Raw genomic sequence first — 21251 nt, 5'->3', positions numbered from 1 at the left:
AAATTACTTACCACATTTGAAAGCTCTACATAATTCCATGTTTCTGAATACCTGCAATAAAAAAATGTGTAAATATAATAAAAAATTACAAAATATTTTTAATCAACTACACTTATTATTCTAGGACTTACATAAACCAGATAAATATACCACATAAACATATATTAACTTATAACATAAATGGGTACACTAGCTACTCTTAAATTTGTTGAATAAACTTTTTACAATTTTTTTCAAATGAAAATGCAGTCCCAAAATATTTTTCTGTTGAAATAATAATATGCTTTATCATTATTATTTGTTGATATATATATTTTACATTTTTATGCACTTTTTCTTCGCGTGCAAAGAACGGCAACCATAATAGCAATTCGGACTTTCAATAACTATCATTATAGCTATCGAGACGTCAAAGTTCATTTGATGTACATCCATACTACTTCATCAGGTTGCGCAGCTATGATATTTTACGTCTCCCTACGATTCTCTTTCCTTGGATATCAGTGGATCTCCTTGGATCTCCTCGATAGTCAGTTGGAGTAAGATGTAGCTCTCCCCACGTAATGTATCCATGCCCAAGTATTTTCTTGTTTTAATTGTATTTAAAATTTCCATTTATTTATTTATTTATTTTTCTAAGAACCTCTGTGTTTGTGACGTGATCTCAAATGATTTCAGTTTTTTTATGTCGCATTAAAGATATAAGCTTCTATTTCATAAAACAAAAGTTGAGAAAATGTAGCACCTCGCCAACCTAACTCGTAGCTCCAACTTAAATCTCTTGTGAAAAACATTCTTCTCACTTTATTGAAGTTTTACTGAGGCTTTCCTGTGTCGATTATAATATCCTGAAAGTGGAATTTGTAGAATTATTCATTGTTCACAGAGATGCATATTTTCCACTCGTTCGACATCGATTTCGTTTATTGGAAGATTCTCATTGTTTCTTTAAGTTTCTGATATTTTTATATATTTGTTGTTTTGGGCGTTCTTATTAGACTATATTCCTGTCCACACTTTGCTATTCTGGTCAATAGTCTCGGTCTAAGGTTCTGTTTTTCGAGCTGGAAATTGTACATTTCCTTAAAAAATTTAATCCTTTATCATCGACCTAATGTCTTATTAATTATAATGTTAGTAACTACTATATAGACGATTTTCACTGATGATGATCTGATAGGATCGAAAAACGTGAAAATTTATAAATTCCTTCTAAAAATTACAATATTTTTTAGTAAGTATTACTGTCACGCCATATCGGTGTCGATTGTCCTTGCTACCCAGATTGCCGAGAAATAATCTGGGTTAATCCACCTAGCTTTACTAATGTTTCATCATCATCATCATGCAACCTCTTCTGTCCACTGCTGGACATAGGTCTCTCCCATTTTTCGCCACTCTTCACGGTTGTGTGCTTCTTGTTGCTATTTCTTGGATATTCGTGCAATGTCGTCCATCCAGCGTGTTGGTGGTCGTCCTCTGCTGCGTTTGTCTTCTCTTGGGCGCCAGTCAATTAGTTTTCTGGTCTATCTTGTGTCTTTCAGTCTCGCTATGTGACCTGCCCAATTCCATTTCAGCTTGGCTATACGTTCGACGACATCACTGATACCTGTTCTTTTCCTTAAGTCTTGATTCGTTATTTTGTCTTTTTTTGTTACGCCGAGAATTGATCTTTCCATGCGCCTTTGTGCCACTCGCATTTTTAGTGCTGTTGTTTTTGTGAGCGTGTGAGTTTCTGCTCCGTATGTCATAATAGGAAGAACGCATTGGTCAAATGTCTTCCGTTTCGTAGCTATCGGGATGTTGCTCTTAAAGATGTCTCTTAGTGAACCATACGCCGCCCAAGCGTTATTCGTCGTTGAAATTCGCAGGTCTGGTTGTCCTTGCCTATTCTGATTTCATGACCAAGGTATATGTACTTTTCTGTTAATTCTACCACTTGATTTTGGATGATTAGGTGTTCGCTGGGAACTAAATTTGTCATAAATTTGGTCTTACTGATATTCATTTTTAGACCTATTGTTGAAGATACGTTTTTAAACTCTTGTACCTTTGTTGTGCTTCACCCAGATCTTCGGCAATAAGTACTATGTCGTCGGCAAAACGCAGATGATTAAGCATTTCTCCATCTATTTTTATTCCTCTATTTTCCGACTTTAGCATTTTAAAGGCGTATTCGAGGACCGTTATAAATAATTTAGGTGAGAGAGTGTCGCCCTTAAACACAACTCACTGTGTTTAGTATATGTATAATGTTTAGTACATCAATATTTAACCTGTTTATTTCCTGAATATTATTGTGCATATTACCAAGTTAGAACATACTCTGGACATTAAAAGTTCCAATTATAGTGTTTAATAGTCTTATCTTCTCTTCTCTGTTATTTTGACAAGTAATTCGCTGATGAATGACCTGAGAAACCTTGTCTTTTTCTCTGCTTTCGGAGCTGGCATTTCAGGACTATTATCAGTAACGCCCTTGTTGGTTTCTATCGTTATGATGATTGTACTAGGGACATCCACCTGTATTTCTCCTGACCAAAAATAAACCTTATCTCCTGAAACTAACCGTCCCAATACAAATAAGCTCTAGAAATAAAATCATAAAAGAGTCTAAACAATAGATAGGATCTTATACTTACAAGAAGAGAACCATAAAAGGCATTAACTAAAATCCTAGTAACCCACACCAGAACAACAAACAAGTCTCGATAAACTGGGGAATCATTTGTTTACTTTAAATTCACAACTATAAAGAATTTATAATGGCGCTCACGAAAAATAACTTTTCTACATTGGACTAATTTAAAATATACGAAATATGAACGTATTTATTTTGTTATTCGTAATGTTCATTTTTTTGATCCGTAATTAGTTACGAGAATACTGTATGTTTATTTATTGCGTATCGTATGGTGACGTAGATATGAAGAACGCTGAATTAGAGTACATTACCTATTTATATAGGCTATCTTATGACCTTTTTAACCCGTAAACAGTTGATCTCATTGTTATGTAAAATAATCACAACACCCGCATTCCCTTTCGATTAAAATTTTAATCACATTTCAATCCATATACGCCATTTACTTTACATAGTTTCGATTTGTTACCCAATTTTCCGAACAATACATTCTAAAGAACGTCTAACGAGAACATAATCACCTCTCACTTCTCAATACAGAATAATTGGTATCTAAAAAGTGATCCGTTAAAAATTGGAGGTACAAAAACTTTCGGACAATTAGAGACAGTTATTGTTTATTACTTTTCCTCTCACAATCACTAAATTATAGGTTGAAAGAGCATCAAATTGATTCTAAATATTTTCTACTGTCTATGTTATGTCATTCATTATTATGAATGTAGATTAAGAATTGACACGCAGCACGAATGTTTCCATGTGTAGATTTCAGTGTAAACTTGAGTAAGAGGTATTTTTTCTCCTCCTAATAACGGACGATTGTGTGATATCTCAACTGTGTCGGTATGGATTTTGTAGTGTCAATAAAACTTATGTATTATGTTTAATTGGGAAACAACCCAAATTCATACAATTTCAGTTTAGCTTACGTTTATTTTAATGTTTCTCACAATACAAACTAAACATACAAAGTTTAATTCGTATTGGGAAATCGAAACGACAAAATAAATGTATTTTAAACTGAAGTTTTGGCTAATTACCATTAAACATAATAAAGCATAAGAAAATATACATTTATATAATACTTTAACCCGGGATTACATGCGCCAGAAAACTTACGTTGTAACACCGTATACATATTTTTGGTTTTAATTAATAAAACAAAAAGTAGAACTTAAATATAAACCAAAAATCTTTTATTTTCAAAATAAATATACCTATTATAGACGGTTGCGTTTGACTTTAATTTGAGCCTCTTACCATTCTTTAACACGTGTTTCTGGGTCTACCGTCATCAGAGAGACTTATAAGAAGACTCAAACCAAATCAAAACGCACCTACCAGTATGGCAATTATAGGAAAAATAATTACCTGAGTATACTACTAGCGACCTCTAGTGAGGGAAGATGACGTGAAATGTCGATAGCAATTAAAGTAAACTGTACACCCAAGCTTAATCAAGTCATTCAGAGCGATGCTGGGAATATTTATATTCCACTATGCATCAACAATTTACCCATATAAATAACCATCATTTTTGTACTCATTTCGTCAAGTAAGGACGATAACAAAATAAATATACGTAGACGGTTGCGTTTGGATTTAATTTGAGCCTCTTACCATTCTCTAGAACGTGTTTCTGGGTCTACATGTCATCAGAGAGACTTGTAGTATTATATTTTATTTTCAACTTACGTTACAATATACTTTTGATACTGTACGCATGGGGTCTTTGTTTTTCTGTTCTTTTTCGACGAGCTAAAATGACATCTGCCTGGAACGTCATACTGGCTAAGTTGAGTAGATACCTCCGGGATCTCCAATATTTCTTTTATACGACTTCTCATAGTTACTGGTAACATAACAATTTCTCGACGACTTTCAAGTTGCGGTGTAATAAAACTCATTGCTAATGATTTCAAAAAGTTTTGGCGAGTACTATGAGTATTGTTATTTTTGTCAGCAACGATGTAGCTATTTATTCCAGATATAATTAATTAAGTAAAAAATAATGTTAGAGGCAATCGGCAACTTTTTCGTGACACATAGTAAGTTCCTTTTAGCTCATCAACTGTATCAATAACTCCCTTTGTTGCATTGTAAAATGTAATCATTGTTGGCTTATATGCATCGCCAATTTCAGGATCAATCTCATCTTTGTAGTGCATTGTTGGCAAAAATGTAACTATTTTGTTTTGCTTGGGATTGTAGGATACTAAAGTTAAGTCTTCGGTGAAACCAAAAATGCTCGACGTAACTTTACGCTCCTTTAACTTTGCGGTAAAAATCTTAGGAATTTCTTTTCAATCTTAGCAAATCAGCTTAGAGACCTCTTCAGCGTAGAGTTACCAGCTGAAGTCTGTTGAAGAGGTCTACCCTCCGGACGATGGTACTCACGTGAGGCATGGTTATATGTTGCCTGAAGTTAAATCTAATAAAATAATAAACATCAATCATTTTTAACAACAATATGTACATTTTTTGGTAACTTTAACTTATGTAAAGGGGTTTACCCTAATATTTTGGTGGCTCAGGCATGTTAACCAGCTTTTAACCTGATGATGGGATTATTATTCCGAAAACGTTGTTATTTTGATGTAGCCCTTTTAAGGGTTTTTTAAATATACCTACTTACAAAGAATTAAACCTCTTTTTGTGATACATGGTATACAGCCAGCTGCAGGAATTTATTTTCCTTGTGAACTTTATAAAACTGTAAATACCAAAGACGATCTAGATCTGCTCACAAAAAAAAATTTGAAAATAAAACTACAATACCATATGTAAAAGATTTATCAGACAAATAAAAACGATAGAAACTAACTACAGCATCACACTAACATTTAAAACAACGTACACACAGATCTTTTCTTTCCAAAACCAAAGCCAACAACACATACGAGAAATCGGAGAACTTCATTTACAAAATAACTTGGATGAAACCTCAAAGCCACTAAGTGTTAAGATAAATGAGCATAAATCATACTAATATAGACCTCGACAAGAGATGTAAAGATGGCTGGGATAATAAGCACAGAGTACAATGAAAATATGCATCAATATTTATGAATGAAACAGATAGCAAAAAGGGGAAAATAAAGGACGCAGCTTTCATCATACTAAATGAAGAAAAATATGTATCAAATATACTTATATTAATATCAATATTATATCAATAGAATGTAGCAGGCCCTTGTTAGCAACACTGAAAAAAATATAAGACAGCAATAACAATATACCAAGAATAATGTGTTAATTGAAGGTCAGAGACACATCATCTTTATTTAACTACATAAGCGTTCTTAGTTTAAATCTAATAATTTTAAAATTTAATATGTGAAAACGATTTCCAGGTTGAAAATCGAAACCTGCAAACAAATGTAAAATATAATTTTTATTATATTATATAATCTAATAAAATCTGGTTTATTCACATATAAAATATTATTAAACGAACATATAACTTAAGGTTTAAAAATGACTAAATATTTAAACTTGTCGCTTAATTACGACACCCCAATCTGAGATAGATCCAACAATCTAGATCTTACGGGACAAAGGTGTGACTCTCTGGTCTCACTAGATAATCATCGACATGATATTTTCACAATATTCGCAAAACAATAGTCAACATATTGTGCCTGAACTGTTAACCCAACAATGACGAGTAGTATTGTTGGAAGCGTGCGCTCTATTCATGGAACTAAGAAAGAAAAAAATGATACTTAAGACTATTGCATCGAGATAAGAATCGTGAGAATAAATTAATTCGCATTTTGGGTGTCGATAACTACTTATGTATAATGGATGACATAATCGTTTTGAAAAATGGGCGAGGGAAAATGTTTATCAAGGCTGGACTATAATTTTAGTGTTAGATGAAAACAATAAACAACAGTGCAAACGGGACGACTTGATTGTAGGTGGCACGGTTAGTATTTTCTGTATTATTGTGATGTAACCAAAGGAAACTGCTTAAGATAGCATTCAAGATATTGTCCAAGAAGAAAATTATTTTTCTAAATACTTTAGTATTTGGGTAATAAACCAAAACAACGATTATATAAATATATCGGGTGATGAATCGTCAAACGGGTCATAGGAAACTAAATGGGAAATTCTAAATTGTTGAATTCCTGCTTCCCTAATTATTTTACACTAAAAGTCATTGGAAACTATTTGTAGAGGACTGAAATGGCATCGAAAACAAATGTTAAAATTGTTCTACGGTTAAACGTATTTCAAAATTTTGCAAAAATATAATACATTTTTCAGGCCACCCCTAAAAGTCAGGCCACATGCAGTGCAAGATTGTGTATGACGTGTTGCGTTTGGTCATATTGATGTTTCTGATATTTGACAATATTTGAATTTCCTTTTTATTTTGTGATTTATTGTTTAAAAAGCAATAAAGTTGATTAAACAATGTACTCAGTTGAGGAGAAGGTAGTAATAATAAAAATGTTTTATTCAGGCAATAGTGCGCGAAGTTTCAGCTCTTTATTTAGCGTAAGATATTCTAATAGATCAATTCCAAGTCATTCAACAATTCAAATGATTTTACAAAATTTTGAAAATACTGGCATTGTGATTCCTAATTGTACCTGGACAAACAACATTGCTGAGGTACCAAGAAATTTAGAAAATCAAAATTAAATAAATCTATTAACAGCAGTAGGATAAAATCCTAGAATAAGTTCTCGTACCCTTGCAGACCAGTTTAATATTCATAATTCCACGGCCTTAAAAAGTTTGAAAAGGAAGAAATTCCGTTCATATAAATTTCAATGTCATCAAGAGCTAAGAGAAGGAGCTGCTGAGAGACGAGAGGAATTTTGTTAAAACATTTTAGAGAGGGTTAATGTAGACAGACAATTTTTGAAAAACATTTTGTTTAGTGAAGAATGTACATTTACATTAAATAATGAACCAAATGTTCAAAATCATAGGATTTAGTCGACAAGACAGCCTGAGGATATTATTAAAAGCCATACACAATTTAGTCAAAAAATAAATGTCTGGTTAGGAATATTTCGACACAATATTATTGGAACATTTTTATACGAGGAAAATTTAAATTCAAAAAAGTTTTTAGACCTGCTACAAGAAGAGATTTTACCGAGACTTGCAGAAATAGCTCTAGATGACGAAGGAATTTAGTTTCAAATGGATGGATGCCCTGCGCACAATAACTGGGGGGTTAAGGATTTTTTTTAAAAAGCTTTAATAATTGTTTGATTAGACCCAACTGTAACATTAAGTGGCCTCCGAGATCGGGAAATCTAGTTCCCCGAAGTTTACAATCGATTGGGATACTGGTTAGTACAAAAGGGCGGATTGTTTAAACATTTGTTATAGTTTTATATTAAGAGATTATCATAAATTATTTTTAGGAATAAAAATCAGAGTAAAATTATATCGAAATTATTTGAATTGTTGTATAACCTGAAATTGAATTGAAGTGTATCAGAATATGTCATGTCATCTGCGAAACGGAGATGGTTAAGCTCTTCGCTGTCTATTGTTACTCCTCTCTAATCCCAATTGACCACATAAGGCATACTCTAATGTCGTTATGAATAATTTCGGTGACAATGTATCTCCTTACCTTATCCCACGTTTTATTTTTATTGGTCGGGTTTTATCGTGTATCTTAACAGTCATAATGGCATTTCTGTAAATATTGTATATAAGTTCACCACACCTATGGTCAATCCAACTGTCATTCATTGCTTCTATAAGGCTGTCTATTTCGATCGTGTCGAACGCTTTATGAAAATCTATGAAAGTGAGGACAAGAGATTGATTGTATTCTATAGATTTTTCAATGAGTGTTTTTACTGTATATAGGTGATCATTGGTACCATAATTTAATCAAAATCCTGCCTGCTCTCTCGGTTGGTAGAAATCTAATTTTTTCTCCAATCTTGATGTTCCTAACCTAGTGAAGAGCTTGTATATGTGGTTCAACAGGCTAATAGGTCTATAATTTTCTAGGTCCGATGACATTGTCCTTATCACAGATAATTTAGGAGAAGCCATAGATATTTCAAATAAATTGGACTTTGCATGTTTGAAGGTGGGCCTCAGATGCCTCTGGTAAGAGACTTTGAATTTGCGGTTCACCTAATTTCCTATCAAAGAAAGGTCGCTTGACTTCTTGTTACTTTAATGTTACTGTTATTTTAATTAAAATGGCCAAATACTAGACTGAATTTCATTTTAGTTTGAACTTTCACAAGTGTTCCTGACTGATAAGGAGTTGAATAACTCGAAACACGTATACAGCAATGATGAAATTAAAATTAAAATGAAATGCAATCTTTTACTTTGATTTAAACATCTTTTCTTTATGTAAAAAGCGAAAAAGATAGTGTTTTTAAGGGTAAACCGTAGATGCATGTTGGAAAAAAAGGTCACTTCTAGCATCGTTCAACCGCCTCTAGTAAGAGGTTTTAAATTTGCGGTTCACCTAATTTGCTATCAAAGAGAGGTCTCTCGACTTCTTGTTACTTCGTATAGATGCCGCTAGTAGCGTATCAGGCTGTTATTTTAATTATATTGGCCAAATACTAGACTGCATATCATTTCAGGTTGAACTTCCACAAGTGTTCCTGATGAATAGATGAATAACTCGAAACACGTGTAGAGCAATGGTGGAATTTGAATTAAAATGTAATGCAATCTTTTACTTTTATATGTATATGTTACGAGCAAAGCCCGAAATTGGACAATCCTAACATTGTACACAAATTATTGTCCACTTCTAGCATTGTACCCCCAAACTGTACAATGTCCGAAATAATCAAAATAATTGTCGACACGCTCATCGGTTCGAATCGATTATTATTGACAAGCGACACACCAAATCAAAAATTGAAAAATCGAATCGAAGAAGAAATTGTTCTACAATAGAGATATTGTTCGTGAAACATTTCAAAGCTTCAAGAGATAGATACATCACTATAATATAGGGAAGATGTTTGTAAAACATCTTAGATTTTCAAGAGATATGTATGATAATTTAAAATAATTTAATTTTACGAATCCAAAAGTCAAAAACGCTGGTTAATTATGGATTTATAACCTCAATTGATGTTTGTTTGTCGTTAATAACAAATAGGGAATAATTGTAAAAATCGATATGAATCGATATCTGATATATTATCTTAAACTTTGACGCATGGCTACTTATTGAAATTCGAACATTGTTCAGCAATTCTTTTATACAAAGTCCGACGATTATATATATTTCGGAGATTGTACAGTAAAGGGGTGCAATGCTAGAAGTGGGCAAGATTTTCTGTACAATGCTAGGATTGTCCAATTTCGGACATTGCTCGTAACATATATATAAAATATATAAAATGTATAAGAAAAGTAGACGTTGTAGAAATGGATTATCTTAGAAGGTCATGTCGAGTATCGAGAATGGAAAGAATCAGGAATGAGGAAATACGAAATCGTACAGGAATTAGAGATACTCTTTCAGATAGAATACAAGGAAGGCAATTACAATGGTATGGTCACGTGATGAGAATGGAGGAGGAGCGGTGGCCAAAGAAAGCCTTAATGTATGTTCCGCCAGAAAGAAGGAAAAGGGGAAGACCACCAAATTCCTGGAGAAGAGAAATTACAAAAACAATGCAATCTAGAGGCTTAGAAGAGGGAGATTGGAGAGATAGGAAAAGATGGAGGCTGAAATGCGGGAAGCGGCAATCGCCGTAGGACCCCCGTTATATGATGATGATGACATATATATATATATATATATATATATATATATATATATATATATATATATATATATATATATATATATATATATATACATGTATACGTATATCATAACATGTTTTGATAAAAGCCAGCAACTTCATTATAAGGCGCTTATGTTATTTTAACATTCGCAAAAGCCATGTTTAGAAGATTCTTTCATTTCTCAATTGCAATACCATCATTGGTTCACACTACCTAGGGTGTTTCCTCAGTTGACAACGTACAATCACCGACTCTTTAAGCATCTGTCATCTGCTAAAATGTATTAAACTAGGCTCAATCCTACTATCTGTTAATGATTTTTCCGGATGCGTTTTTTCCTCTAGAGTTTTTTATTTTTGTTTACTTTTTTCACCCACCTCTCAATTTGGTTGACCAGGATAGTTCTGGGCCCTAAAAGATTCGACTAGATCCTTGTTTGGGTAACTACTTTGCTCATTGCTTCCTTTGGATCCTTTTGTACTCCGATAACCATGTTAACTTGATCGCTTATTAGTTTGTTTAGAAGATTTTCATAGTTTCTAACTGGCTGGCTGTCGATATTATCATTAATTTTTCGCCCTGTAGATTGTTCCTTATGATTTTATTGATATCGATTTCCAATGCAATTACTCCTGCCTACTATAGTAGGATCCCTCATCCGGTTACATTTACAGTTTTTGATTCATCAGTCAGCAACATGTGACCCCGTTAATATAGGAAAATACTTTTTCGAGGTATGATCATATTAATGTTTTCAATGAATCGATAAGCAACAAGAAATTAATTTGTTATCGTTCTGATTTTAACAACTAGATTAATTTGGTATTAAAAAATTTTGAGTTCAGAATTTTTAATTGTATTAAAATGACATTAACACTAACGGATGCAGCAAGAGCCGTGGCTTTAGTGTAAGAGGGTCGTAGCCAATATTGTGCCGGCTAGGTGTTAGGTGTAAGTAGTTGTGCTGTTTAAAGAGCAATTCAGTGGTTCAATGAAACCGACAACGACACTAGAAGGCCAGTATAACGCCGTAGGAGAGCCGCGAACATCCGCACGCCATGATCTATTTTTGCTCTCTTTGTGTTTAGAAAACAGACATCTGACTTCAACTGAACCTTCAAAATCCTGAATCCTGACCCGAATGAAGCCCAAAATGTGTATGTATGTAGGTGGACCAGGTTTAGTTTGAGGCCAGGTTTTGTAGTCCAGGTTTTGCTTTAGGCCACCAGACGGACGCGCAATAATCTGAAAAAGACAAGGATAACGATTTACCCAATACAATGTTGCCGACAGAATAACCTATCGAGGAAGCTCAGTTAGGATTTGGGCTAGAATAATTTCCGATACTCGTACTGACTGAGTTTTTGTGGTTGGAGTTTCTATGACAGGAGCAAAGTATATAACAACCATTTTAGATGAGCTTGTGGTACCGTTGGGTAGAAGATATTGGGGTTGTTCGTATGAATTGACCAGCTTTCAGTCTTGACCTCAATCTAATCAACATCTATGGGACACACGGATAAGATGAATTAAAAATCATCTACCCCGAACAAACAACTTGCCTTAGCTTAGTTCTGCTCTTCCGGCAATATGGGACGAATTGGACCAAGTTCATGTTAAAAATTTAATTACCAAGATGCCAAGACGTTTGCAGGCTGGTATAAGGGCCCAAAGAGGAAAACTAGGTATAAATAACAAATAGCATAAACAGTATTTTGTTATAACTGTTTTTATCAACAAGGTTAGTTCTCATTTTTTTAATTTTCGAATAATGCCATACGTTTTTATAAATAAATAATTTTTTCGCATAAACTGTATTTCTTATTTATATTTAATGTTTTTCCTTAAATTTATGCCCAATCTATAAGTGGCACCTCTAAATGTCTGTCCAAAAAAAATTTTATTATTGTATTTAAATCGTTGTCAAACATGTAATATATAATTAAATAAAACGAAAATTGTTTAAAAATATAATTGTATGTTTTTTACTTCCTCATTTGTTAATACCTTCACTATTTTAAATGATATAAATATACAGATCGAATCTTCTTCATTTCGTAAGACCTCTCGAACATTTTTGTGTAATAAAATCGTTTAGAAACCAATTGCTTTATAATTTACCAAGTTTTACGAGTATGTTATTCTCTTATCTTATTGAAAATCAACACTACGATAGCATCATCATCATTACTATAAATCTGGTAACAAAAAATTAAGCATAAGTGAAATTAGGCTAACACGCCAAATCGTACTAATTGCGAACAAATATACCGGGGAGGAACAAATTATATACATGTTTTAGACGAATTATACTGGTTAAAAAATAAGTTTTCCATTAATGAACTGCCTTTATTTCTCTATATAGTCCTCATTTACGAGTAGTACAATATATCTATATCACTGTAATTTTAGGTCTCTCTGTAATTTTAACATGAAAAAAAAATACTGACACAAAGATCCTGCCGGGTCTCACCGTACAAAAAGTGAGGCAAACGGACGGTTGAGATAGAAAAGAAGATTTTTTTATTGTTAGTTGTGTCTGGTCGATACTGAAGTCCTTAAAAAGGGTTTATTTTTTGGCATGCATAAAACTCATTGCAAACCACTAGAAAAATGAAAGAAAAGGTTCACTTTATTATATTATAATTATATTTTTTGATCTGTGTCGACAAAAATAAATTTGACATTGACGTCTTTCCTGGAAGACCATAAGCGTCTCACGTATAGTTTTTAGGGCATTACAAATCAAAATAAAATAAATGATTTAAATGAAGTTTCAACAGATTGTTCAGTTGTGAAAAGAAGTAAAGTAGATTCAGTTGAAACTTCTAAACTACTGTCTGTAATAGATATATTGGACCTACACAGTAAAATGAATAGTAGTTAAAAAATGTTGGGGTGATTCTTGCCGCCAGTGGCGGCTTTTGGGGGTAGGCAGGATAGACCGGGCCTACCCAATAATTTTAAGAGCTTTAAAATTGAAAAAGACATATTCAAAAATTATGTTAATGCATGTAAATAACTTTTAAATGTACTAAATCACTCAATACATTGCGTCCGTTAAAACAACTATGTTATTATATTCCCACAGAAAACATCGAATCGTATTCACGCATTTTAAATATCATTAATAGGCCCGATCGGAACTGGCCGATCCAGCTCACATAAGATCCCCGTACAATAAGCGTTTGAAGCAGCTTGCTCATAAGCAGCTTGCCGGACGACGATTTATATTGTCGTCTTTATGCTTGCTGTTTAGGCACCAGACGATCGGGCCTACGTCGACCATCGTTGTCACTTGTAACGTAATTATCGAATTGTAATATAAATTATCTTTTAAATTATGATAAAAAAATATGTAACATAATCTACAATTGTAACATATTTTTAAACAAACAATACAATTGCAAACAAGTGCACGGTTGCCCAAATAAATTTAAAAAAAATCGTAAAATTCGAAAAAAAAAGATTCCCACTCTCACACAAAAAAAAATGTATTACACACACTGGGGAGGTCATGGATCTTGGGGGTGATTACTTTTCTCTGATGCAAGGTCCTTTTTAGTCTTACCACCAATAGGATAAGTGGGTTTCCAAATATTTTTAAGGGGTGAGGGTCATGACCCCGTGACCTCTCCCTCTCTGATTACACATAGCTTTATGTAATTTGCTGGCTTGGCCTACCCAAAATTTTACCACACCAGCCGCCACTTTCTTGCCCTGATGAGTTTTTGTCCAGCAACCCTGTATATCAGAATAAAATGTAATATAATCATAAAATAATAATATTTGAGTAAATCGTGAGATAGTTAAGTTAAGCAAGTAGAAAAAGGAGATGACCAAAAAAAGTAGATATTAAAAATCAAGTCGGAAATGGAAGAGACACGACAGTTTCGATTGGGTATCTGATAACGGCGAAGAACATTGTACCAATTATTATAGATGCATATTAGGAAGTGCCTCGCATTGTTCGTTTGAAGGCGCCCTGTAACCGCTGAATCGACATTCTCCCAATTTGTTCGTCTGTTTACAATTGAAGTATATAATCATTTAAGTTTCACTTCGACATTAACATATTTAATTACAGCTCATTTGTTTTCAAAATGAAACGGAGGAATTTTTTAAATCCGCGAGAATTTATTTTGAAACAATAACTCGACCTAGTTCCGCACATCATGTGAACGCAGCTTAGAGATTTAATTATGTTACGTATTTAAGTAGTTAGTAGGAAGAAACGGAAGAAGTTGATATTGAAGAGAAGACAGGTCTGGATTCAGAAAATATATTAGTTTTTAATATAAATAAAAAATCAGGAATACAAATTTTGCTTAAATAATAATCATGAATGAACTTCTACTTAAAGGCCGATTATATGCTGACGATTTCGTAATATTTAGCCAAAGCAAAAACCTAACCAACCTCTTATATATTGCACAGAATTTCTTGTTAGATATTGAAAAATGGTCAAAGGAAACTGGATTCATTTTTTCAACAACTAAAACGAAATATATAGTATTCCCTAAAATCAAAGTCAGTACACCAATTTCATTACATCTATACAAGCAAACACTGCAACAACAGTTTTTGAAAGAACATATCAATAATCTTCTTCTTCTTCAAGTGCCATCTTCGTTCCGAAGGTTGGCGATCATCAGGGCTATACGTATTTTCGAAACTGCTGACCGAAACAATTCGTTGCTGCTACAGCTATACCATTCCCGTAGATTCTTTAGCCAGGAGTTTCGTCTTCTTCCTATGGACCTTTTTCCTGCTATTTTCCCTTGCATAATTATTCGAAGCAGGTCATATCTTTCGCCTCTTGTAATGTGTCCCAAGTATTGCAGTTTTCGTTTTTTGATCGTAAATATGACTTCCTTTTCTTTATTCATTCTTCTCAAGACCTCGACATTTGTGACTCTCTCGGTCCATGATATTCTCAGGATTCTGCGATACATCCACAGTTCAAATGCCTCTAATTTTTTGGTATCAATCTTTTTCAACGTCCATGACTCCATTCCGTAGAACAGCACAGAAAGTACGTAACATCTCATCAGGCGAAGTTTCATTTTAAGGCTCAAATCTCTTCCGCAGAACACTCTCTTCATTTTAGTGAATATGGATCTGGCTTTTTCTATTCTTATTTTGATCTCTGCTGAGCTATCGTTGTCTTCATTTATAAAAGTGCCTAAATATTTGTATTTGCTAACTCGATCGATAATTTCATTGTGTAAATATAAATTTCATTGTGTAAATATCAATAATATAACTTATAAGATATACAGAACATACATATACATATATACAGAACTATTATAAGATCACAGCTAGACTATGCAACTATAGCTTATAACTCAGCATAGAAATTGTATGTATGTACAGCGTTAATAGGCCTTTTAGGCTCATTGCTGGATGGATAATTTCTATCGTTTTCTGTTCTTAGCTATACGCTTCCAATCTCTGATTCCCATCTCTCTGACATCTTTTATCACTACCCCTTTCCATTTCTTTCTTCGTCTTCGTTTTTCCTGCCCTTAGGTGTTCTCTAAGCAATATTCTTTACTAGCATTTTTTCACCACTTTTGTTATTGTTGAGTTAGCATGCAAATGATACACTTCTGCATTAGTTCGTTTTCTCCATTCTCCATCTACTACTCTTCCACCAACCATTCTGGGAAGTATCTGTCTTTCCCATGTTTCCAATCTATTCTGTATGGTTTTGTTCATAGTCCATGTCTCGGCAGCGTATAGCATTGTGGGTCTTATTATAGTTTTGTATACTCTTATTTTTGTATAACGAGATATCTCTTTGGCCTAAATTATTTTGCTCAGAGTTCCAGCACACATGTTGCTCTTGGTCAGTCTTAGATTGATTTCAGTTTCTTCCTTACATGTTTGATCAACAAAAGTACCTAAGTACATATATTCATCCACCTTCTCGAATTCTACAACTGATACATCCTCCACCTCTAATTTAAAGGATCCCCTGGTGTTTATTTCTCTTCTACTCGAGATTTCCATGTACTTCGATTTATTAATATTAACGTTCAGTCCCATTTTAGAGCTTTCCCGAATCAGTCTTTTTGCTATATTTGCCAGTTCTTTTCGATTTCTTGCAATGAAACCCACATCATCAGCGTATGCTAAGCATTGGTGCTCCTTGTATAAAATAGTGCCGGACATATTTATCCCAATAACCCTTACAATTTTTTTTAGAACTATATTGAATAGTAATGTAGGCAACGGGTCTTCTTGGCGAACACCTTTTTTTACTTCGAATGCTTCTGAGACTGTACCAATGATTCCACAGCACAAATGGTTTGTCTAATTGTCATTTTTACCAATCTTACTATTTTTTCTGGCACTTGGAATTCTTTTAGCGTTTCTATTAATTTTTTTTCTGTCTATTGTATCGTAGGCGGCTTTGTAATCAATGAAAAGCACTTGTGCTGAAATGTTGTATCCATACCAATTGATCAGGATTTGTTTTAGCATAAAAATTTAATCGGTTGTTGATCTTCCTTTTTGAAATCCTCCTTGGTACTCTCCTAGATTCTTCTCTACATATATTTCTAATCGTTTTTAATTAGTATGGCGAGCACTTTATATATTACGTCTAATAAGGATATTCTTCTATAGTTTGCGCATTCAGTTCAATCTCCCTTTTTGTGTATGGAATTATATTCGACTTATTCCATTCTTGAGGTATTTCTTCGGCATCCTACACTTCTAGCATTAGCTCACTAAGTTGGTTTATTAAGGCCTCTCCTCCATATTTTAAGTTATCTGCCACAATGCTGCTCTCCCGGGGCTTTTTTGATTTTTCATATCTTTTATTATTTTTTCAATTTTTTCTCTTGTGGGCTTTGGCATTATTTTTATTACTATTAGAGTTTTAGGAATATAATTTTCTTTAGTAGTCACTCCGTTATTTAGCATCTCTTCGAAATATTCTTTCCACCTTTTACATATTTGGTCTTCGTGCACTATCAGGTCCCTTTGCTTATCTTTTACATTCATCGTTCTTCCCTGATACCCAAGTTTAATGTATTTTACCTCTTTGTAAAAATTTTTTATTTCATTTTTCTTGTAATTTTCTTCAATGCGCTTTATTTTATCATCCATATACTTTCGTTTCCGCTCCCTTAGGATTTCGTTTACTTTTTTTCGTTGTTCAGCATAGCTTTCTAGACCGTCTTGTTTTGCGATCATAAACTTTTTAATCTCAAATCTGATCTTTTTTTAACTTTGTTCTACATTTGTTATCGAACCAGTGGTTTTTTCTATAGTGTATTTTTATGTATGAGAGAGTAATAAAACAATAAATTATGTATGCAAATCCCTAAACTGTTGATACGGGTGACTCAATGAAAAACAGATATTTGTCAACAAGTTTACAGAAGTATATAGGAAAACAATTTTAAATTGAGTATGACCACCAGGTATAAAGGTTGGAGCAGAATAGAATACAATAGTTGTGAGGGTTACTAATCCCTAAATAAGGTTGCCAGTGTCGGAGTGATGGAGGTTAACAGGTACTAATGAATTTGCAAGAAATGTAAGATGTTTATTTTATTGGTTATATATAACCAATAAAAGTTTAATAAGTACCTACCTATTTGCAAAATAAAGTTTAATTCTTTAGATAAAATAAAACGTTTTATTTTATCTATTTGCAAAATAAAGTTTAATTCTTTGCCTATTTGCAAAATAAAGTTTAATTCTTTAGATAAAATAAAACGTTTTATTTTATTTGAAATGAGTGCATTCCACGAAGTAAGGGTTTCAACAATCAAACATTTAATTCTTTAATTCCAGGAATCTACGACAGTAATTGACTAGATAATTACCTTCTAAACTTATTCCACAGAAAATGTGATAGTGGGTTTTTCCATTTTGCAGGAAGGTCCAAGTGGCGTATTCAAAATTCTTAACAGTTCACTAAAAGTAGGTACTTCAGTTGCAAGGTGCAGTTTATTGTGTATACTAGTGTTATGGAAAATTTGGAAGTGCCGTGTAAACGCCGAAAAATTGGTCCTCTAACAGTTAATGAAAAAACATTAATATTTAATTGTTTTAAATCATTTACAGACAAACGTTTATGTGAAAGTGTTGATGAGACCGTTGATTTAGTTAGCAGTACACTTGGTGTTGGGAAATCTACGATTTACAGAGTTATTAAAGAAGAGAAATGTGGTAGTTTTCAAATGCCACGTAATGCCCCAGGGAAACCAAAATTTCAAATAGAATATCATTTTAAAGAAGGACTTCGACGGAAAGTGCATGAATTCTTCTTTAGACAAGAATTTCCAACATTGGATAAAGTTCTTGTCTCAGTTCGAGATGATAAGGATTACCCAGAAATGAGTCGAAGTACGTTATGGAAACTTTTAAAAGAAATAGGCTTCCGCTGGAAAAAGAATCCCAGAATGTCTATTTTATTAGAAAGAAGCGATATTGTCATATGGAGAAGACATTTTCTAAGAACCATAAAGGAAATGAGAAACTAAAAAAGAAAAATATTTTATCTTGATGAAACATGGATCAACGAGGTCATACACCAAATAAATTTTGGCAGGATGAAACTGTTACAAGTCAAAGGCACGCTTTTGTAAATAACTTATCTACTGGTTTAAACCCACCATCAGGAAAGGGACGCAGGCTGATAATAGTACACATTGGCAGTTCAGACGGTTTTGTTGAAGGTGGTTTATTAACTTTTGAATCAACTCGTACCGGTGACTACCATGAAGACATGAACGCTGATGTCTTTCAAGAATGGTTCGAACAAATGATAGATCTTCTTCCTAAGAACTGTGTAATAGTAATGGATAATGCAAGTTATCACTCCAGACTTATAGAAGGACTGCCCACAACCAAGTGGTTAAAAAAAGACTTGCAAAATTGGCTGAGTTCAAAAAATATTACGTACCATCCCGGATCTATAAGAAAGGAACTTTATTCGTTGTGTGCCCTTCATAAAGAAAAATTTAAAAAATACGAAATTGATGAAATTGCCAAAAATCGTGGAATGACAGTACTTAGATCCCCACCATATCATTGTGAATTAAACCCGATTGAACTGGTATGGGCACAGATAAAGAGTAAAGTTTCAAGAAAAAATAGCACTTTTAAAATTCATGATGTTAAACAGTTGTTTTTGGAGGCCGTAAATAAAGTAAAACCTGAAAACTGGGAAAAGGCAGTAAATCACACTATTAAAGAAGAGGAAAAAATGTGGAAGCTGGACAATATTACTGATAAAATGATCGAGCCAGTTATTATAAATCTTGGTTCTGAAAGTTCATCTTCTGAATCTGATTTGGATTTGTAACAAGTAGCTGTAAGTTTTATATTAATATTTTTATTCATCTATTTAACATACCTTAGACGGTTTTAAAAACTCTTTTTCTCTTTTGTAATTTTTAAAAATTAAAAAAAATGTGAATTTTTTAAAACCCTTTTTAATGTAGGCCAGTCAGTTCTAATATAGTGTGTGATAAAAGAGGTCACTTTTGTTTACATACACATAACACTTTATAACACTGAACTAATTCATTTATTTTTTACAATTATTCAAAGTAATTTTTCAATTAATCTTGAGCACGCCCATGGAGTGGTCGGAGCTACCAGTTAAAATTATGCTAATTACTCTCTCGTTTATAAAAATAAACTATAAATCTTTTTATTCTTGGTATGTTATTCGACGTTGCTTCCTTTATAGTGTTTGTCATTTTCAAGAACTTTTGTTGTATGTTACTAACAGTATTACTATCTGGTTTGGCGTAGGTTTTTTGTATATCCTTTTGATAATGATAATTTGCACTTTCTTTTTCCGTTTATGCTTTTCAATTATTGCTTCTCCCATATTAATTCTAATCAAAAATGATCTGAGTCTACGTCAGCCCCTTTGCAAGTCTCAATCTGACAATAAACTGTTTATATTCCATATAACTTAAAAAAGCATTTGACGCGGTCAAATTAAAGGACATTATCCACTACGCAAGAGAGAAACATCTAGGAATAATCAAAACGATTGAAAATATCTACCAGAACAACACAACGACCCAACTGAAGCTGGCAATGGTATAATACAGGGAGATTCCATGAGTCTTTTATTGTTCAACCGGATCATGGATGAAATAATAAAAAAGTATGAACTAAAAGAAGTTTCCAAATGGCAGAAAAACAACTTAAAATAATTTACAATGTACGCTGCATCAACTTAACATAACCGCCAGAAAATTTAACAAGTTTATCATGACAACGGGTCCTGCCCAATTCCATTTTAGCGATGCGATTTTTTTAATGGCTTCTGTTGTTTTTGTTTTACGACGTATTTCTTTGTTTGAGATTCGGTCTCTTAGAGAGACACCCAGCACCTGGCGCTCCATAGCCCTCTGAGTCGTGCGAATTACATTTACTACCTTTTTTGTGAGTGTGAATGTTTCCGCTCCATAAGTGAGTACAGGTAACACACATTGGTCAAAAATTTTCCTGTTGCACAACTCCGTACATAAATACACAAACACCCAACACATAATCAGACATATATGCACTTATCATTTACCCACTTTACCCACACACACACATGCTTTACCATTCACATCGGCTTACAAACCAATAAACATACAAACACCAAAACACGAAAGCAAACACACAACACAAATCAATGCCTACACAATACCCACACACACCAAACACCAAACAATGAATACACCACACACTCCTTAAAAGTCGAAATTCAATTATCAAGGACAGGGGCAGATTGGTTTTCTGTGGTTTCCCAGTCTCATTGCACAACGATACCTGATCCTAGGTGAGGACACTGCCACAGCTATCCTCCACG

At 33.4% G+C, this 21251-nt stretch overlaps 1 protein-coding gene across 1 annotated transcript in view; it reads right to left on the bottom strand.

The window, feature by feature from the left end:
• LOC140448844 (uncharacterized) overlaps positions 1-21251 on the bottom strand; it is a 207916-nt gene that overhangs the window by 56890 nt on the left and 129775 nt on the right. The window contains exon 2 of the mRNA XM_072541965.1: positions 12-51. Coding sequence (XP_072398066.1) covers positions 12-39 — 28 coding nt within the window. The 5' untranslated portion in view covers positions 40-51. The remainder of the gene's footprint in view (positions 1-11; positions 52-21251) is intronic.

The sequence above is a fragment of the Diabrotica undecimpunctata genome, chromosome 1, assembly GCF_040954645.1.
Source record: "Diabrotica undecimpunctata isolate CICGRU chromosome 1, icDiaUnde3, whole genome shotgun sequence".
Classification (NCBI taxonomy): Eukaryota; Metazoa; Arthropoda; class Insecta; order Coleoptera; family Chrysomelidae; genus Diabrotica; species Diabrotica undecimpunctata.
The sequence above is the reverse complement of the archived record's forward strand: the minus strand, read 5'-3'. Positions and strand labels throughout refer to the sequence as shown.